Here is a 4,348-nt window from a genome sequence, read left to right as displayed (position 1 = left end):
ACACACACACACACACACACACATATATACACATCCATATATATATATATATATATATATATATATATATATATATATAAAATGATCGTAAGAAACTTAAATACTTACCATGGCTGAATTTTCGTTGGAAATGAATTTTTATCTTAAAAACCTTTTTTTGGTCCACAATAAACTCTATTTGGTGTTACGCACCAATGCCTCTTTTCACCAGTAAATGTGTCTTGTGCTCAAGGTACTATGAAACTGTGTCAGATGTACTGAACTCTGTGAAGAAAATGGAAGAGAGCCTGAAAAGGCTGAAACAAGCCAGAAAAACCACTCCCTCCAACCCCATTGGTCCCAGTGGCGGCATGAGCGATGATGACAAAATCAGGCTGCAGTTGGCCCTGGATGTTGAGTACTTAGGAGAGCAGGTAACCATCAGCCGCCGGCAGTTCCAGCGAGCCTGACACCGAATTCTGGAGCCAGGCAGTTAAGAGAAGCTGTTGCGATGGCTACGGCTCGGCTTCCCCAGTTTTAAGGGAAATAGGAGTCAGGGCTTCCAAATGACCTTGCCCCTAGGCAATATGAGAAGGAAAAGCGAGAAGAAAATGGCGAGTTCCCTTTGTGAAGTCCAGTGGCGTGCTCTCTGGTGCTGTTGCATCTGCTTGGTTCCCCAATGCTTGTGCTCACAGAGCTCACTATGCTGGGACTTTCTGGTCCAGTGCCTGATACCTAATTGGTGCTAACCCCAGGCTTTTTAAATATTTGCTGGTTTAGCTTAAAATAACTGAAAGCATTATCCCTCTATGATGCATGAGAAATCCCTTGAGCACAACTTCTCTGCTTCCCTGCTTGGCTTTTATAGGTTTCCTATAAAACACAGATTTTGGAGTTATGGCTGAACATTAATGAGGATATTATCTCTTAAGAGGTGATATGGATAATGTGCAATGAATGTCTTTTCGTTTTCACTGAGGTGAAATCCTCACAGCATCATAAAACCTCTGGATGTTCAGAAACTGGCCTTCTCACCTGTTAAGGTTTCCTATATAGTAGTAGGTCCTCAAGGGTGGCCTTTCCAGAGGGGAATAAAAAGTGAAATCAAAGTTTCCGTAAGAGGACACTTGGTAGTGATTTGGAGAACTGAGACAATGTAAATACAAAAAGCAGAAAAGAAAAGCAATCAAACAAGACACTTGATTTTCTAGCTCACTAAGGAATTTCTTTTATACATGCTCATCACTGAAAATTCAACTTCTGTCTGCTTTCAGATGAATTTACAGATGCATCCTGGCAAAAGTCAGCTGCCATGTTTATTTGACAAAAAAACCTAAAGACTTTTTACAAGCCAGAGAATATGTTATAGAAACATGAACAGCCAACGAACAAAAGAAAGGGCAGGAAGGAAGGAGAGTGGGATAGGGAAATAAGAGGAAAGAGAAGGGAAAGAAAAGGTGCTCCGCAGTCCCCAGGACAAACCACAAAATGCTGAGAGACTTGGCGTGTGTCTTTCCAGATCTTCCTGTGTGTATGTGTGTGTGTGTGTGTGTGTGTGTGTGTGTGTGTGTGTGGTACATGTGTTTATATGTATGGATGTATATGTCTAGGGGTGTGTGTTGTTGTTGTTGTTTTTAAACAAAAGTGGGAACATAGTGTGCCATGTCTTTGTGACCAAAATAATCCATGGTAGTTGCTGTGCTGGACAAAGTGTTTTCAACTCATCGGATTCTAAAAGGTTTTTGTGATATGTTAAGAAACTAAGAGCAGACCAGTCCTTTCTTGAAAATTCTTTACTTAAAAAATAGTGCACTTTTTAATTTCTTCCAGTGTGGATTTTCTTTTCTAGAATTTTTGTTAGGCCCACAAAAGATGCTCTGATCCTGTCTGATTTGATGGATTGAGATAAATTAACATACTGGCTTCTTAGAATGCTAAGTGTTTGACCCCAAAACCTCACATTTTACAACAAGTTTGCTCTAGAGGAAAAATATCCTGCAAGTCTTCGGGAACTGTCTTCTGGATGGAGATTCTCTGTTTTTTATAAGAATCTTTTTTTCCTCACATTCAAGCTTAAATTGAAGTAACCTAATTCATTCTCGTGGCCTTTGCAGATACAAAAGTTGGGGCTGCAAACAAGTGACATAAAGAGCTTCCCAGCTCTCACAGAGCTTGTGGCTGCTGCCAAGGACCAGGCAACAGCGGAGCAGCCTTAAGCATCTTGCAAGACCCGAGGGTAGATTCTCAAGCAAGAGGAGAGTTGGGCCTCCAGGCCGAAGGGGAGAAAGTGACTCTGCTCTCTTAGCAACCGTCCGTAGTGAAGAAGAGCTTCCAGCAACACGCCCATGCGTCTTCTCTCAGCGTATTTGGGTCTTTCTTTGCCCAAAAAGAACACAAAAGCCTTTTTCCATTGTATGGAAGATAGTTTTTAAGACATTTGAATCTTTCTACTATAGTTTACAGAACAAATTATTTTATTTTTATTGTAAATCTTAGTGTGGAAGAGCTGATTTCTAAAATATGATTGAAGTAAATATATATGTATGAATATAGAGTCGTCTCCCTGAGCCTGCAGTTGGAAGTGACGACTGCAGTGGAGTGATGTTCTGTGCAGAAACGCCCTTCTCTGAAATGAAGAGAACTCCTGGGCTTTGTAGAGTGGCTGCGGGAGGCCGTCCTCCACTCCCACTCAGTGTGAGAGCAGTGCTTCTGATCCTGCTGTCACCCAAACGTCTGTCAGGGGCCTGCACCAGTAGAAAAGATCTACTTCCTAAATAAAAGAAGTGTCTCCCATGAGTGTGTGCTCCTTTTCTTTGGGAATCCCCCACCGGGGATCTACTCCTCGTCCCTCATGCACTGTAATGACACACGTTCCCTTCCAGGCAATGCTCATCTTAGCACCGATGGGAAGGGTCCTGACCGACACTGACTCTTTACACACGCGGGAGTTCCTTTCCTTGGAGGGGTAGCACAGGCACCTTCCTTAGGAGTCAGCAGGCCCCGCCCTTCCTGGCAAGCTTGGAGGGAAGGTAGACTGCCCTGAGAAGAAGACCTGGGAGCACCGGGGAGAGGCACTCCAAGACTGGTTGGTTGGTTTAACTCACATGGCCAGCATGGAGCGCCGTGCAGCCCCCGCCTCACTGTGACTTCAGCCCTCCCAGCCTGATGAGGACCTGAAAGCAGCTGTGTTGAGTCCTTAGCCTTGTGTTCCTGTGCATCTCAGTCCCTTTGTTCACAGGTCAGCTGTAGGGAGAGGAAGGAAAAGAAGTAAACAGTAGGGAATGAGAGCAGGTCCTGCAGGCGTGAGTTCTTTAGCACAGACCAGGATGAGGAGGGCTAGAGGAATCAGAAGAAACCCCAGTGATGAAAGCACCAAGAGCCAGGTGGGTGTGGAGTCCCAGGGGCTTCCACGAAGCCCCCAGCCCACCACCAAGAGGCTGGTGACAGAGCCTGGACAGTGGCCCCCTGTGTAGAGGGCATCTGCTCTGGACTTAGCACCGGAGGCCCTGCCCCTGAAGGGGTAAGTGTCCAGTCCTGCAGTTCAGTGTTGGGAAATTTGGTCAGTGACAGAACCATGGGAGAGAGACAGAGAAGGGATTTCTTCTCAGGACTTGACCTCCCTGGAGTGGGAGCCGGCTCAACTGGCAGGGCTCTGGTGGGGTGGGGTGCAGTGCGGTGCCATCAGCAGGGGGCCATTGGAAGGAAAGGCATGCAGTGGGGAAGCGAGAATAAACTGGAACCCGTGGGGATAAATGGAGCCCGCATCTGGCGCTGGCTGCCTCCTGCTCTACCCAGTTCTGTGATGGGATGATGCGCAGAGGAAGCTGCACGGGCACTTGGCCCAGGATGCAGGGAAGCTGAAGGAGGAGACCCAACGGGGGCTCGGGGAGTTGCAGGCCCGCCTCCTGCCCCAAGCCAGCAGGAGAGCCTGCAGCTCTGGGCCATCGTGCCGGGCTGCAGCAGCCTGCTGTGTGTGAGCATGTGGCCACCTCACCCCGCCTCCTGCGGCTGTATCCTGTGGCCAAGGCCAACCTCACACCGTCCCAGCAAGGGAGTCGTGGGGAACACCGGTCCAGCCTAGCTAAGCTGATCAGCGCAAAGCTGCCTCAATAGCCACATGGAGCCAAGCTACTTCCTCCATCCCAGCCTTCATCAGTACACCTTAATGTCTGTCCCCATCTCCCTCAGTGCTCTGCCCCTCTCATTTGTTTGAGAACATAGGAGGAGAGGATTACAACTTGCCAGCCCTTCCAATCCAGCATTGTTTCCATTTTACAGATGAGGAAACGGACAGCCTAGGTCATCAAGATAACTCATAAGTAGGATTTAAACCCAGGCAAGATCGTTCCAGAGCCTGGGTTACTAACAG

The 4,348-nt window shown here is 47.3% G+C and overlaps 1 protein-coding gene across 2 annotated transcripts in view; it reads left to right on the top strand.

Annotated features, from left to right (window-relative positions):
• Positions 1–2,775, top strand: part of COG2 (component of oligomeric golgi complex 2) — a 57,949-nt gene extending 55,174 nt beyond the window's left edge. For both annotated transcript variants that reach the window (XM_032242360.1, XM_032242359.1), the window contains exons 17-18: positions 233–413; positions 2,094–2,775. In XM_032242360.1, coding sequence (XP_032098251.1) covers positions 233–413; positions 2,094–2,195 — 283 coding nt within the window. In that variant the 3' untranslated portion in view covers positions 2,196–2,775. The remainder of the gene's footprint in view (positions 1–232; positions 414–2,093) is intronic.
• Positions 2,776–4,348: the final 1,573 nt, after the last annotated feature.

Source organism: Sapajus apella, unplaced genomic scaffold (assembly GCF_009761245.1).
Source record: "Sapajus apella isolate SASKATOON/1434 unplaced genomic scaffold, GSC_monkey_1.0 scaffold49, whole genome shotgun sequence".
Classification (NCBI taxonomy): domain Eukaryota; kingdom Metazoa; phylum Chordata; class Mammalia; order Primates; family Cebidae; genus Sapajus; species Sapajus apella.
This window is presented reverse-complemented; position numbering and strand designations above follow the sequence as displayed.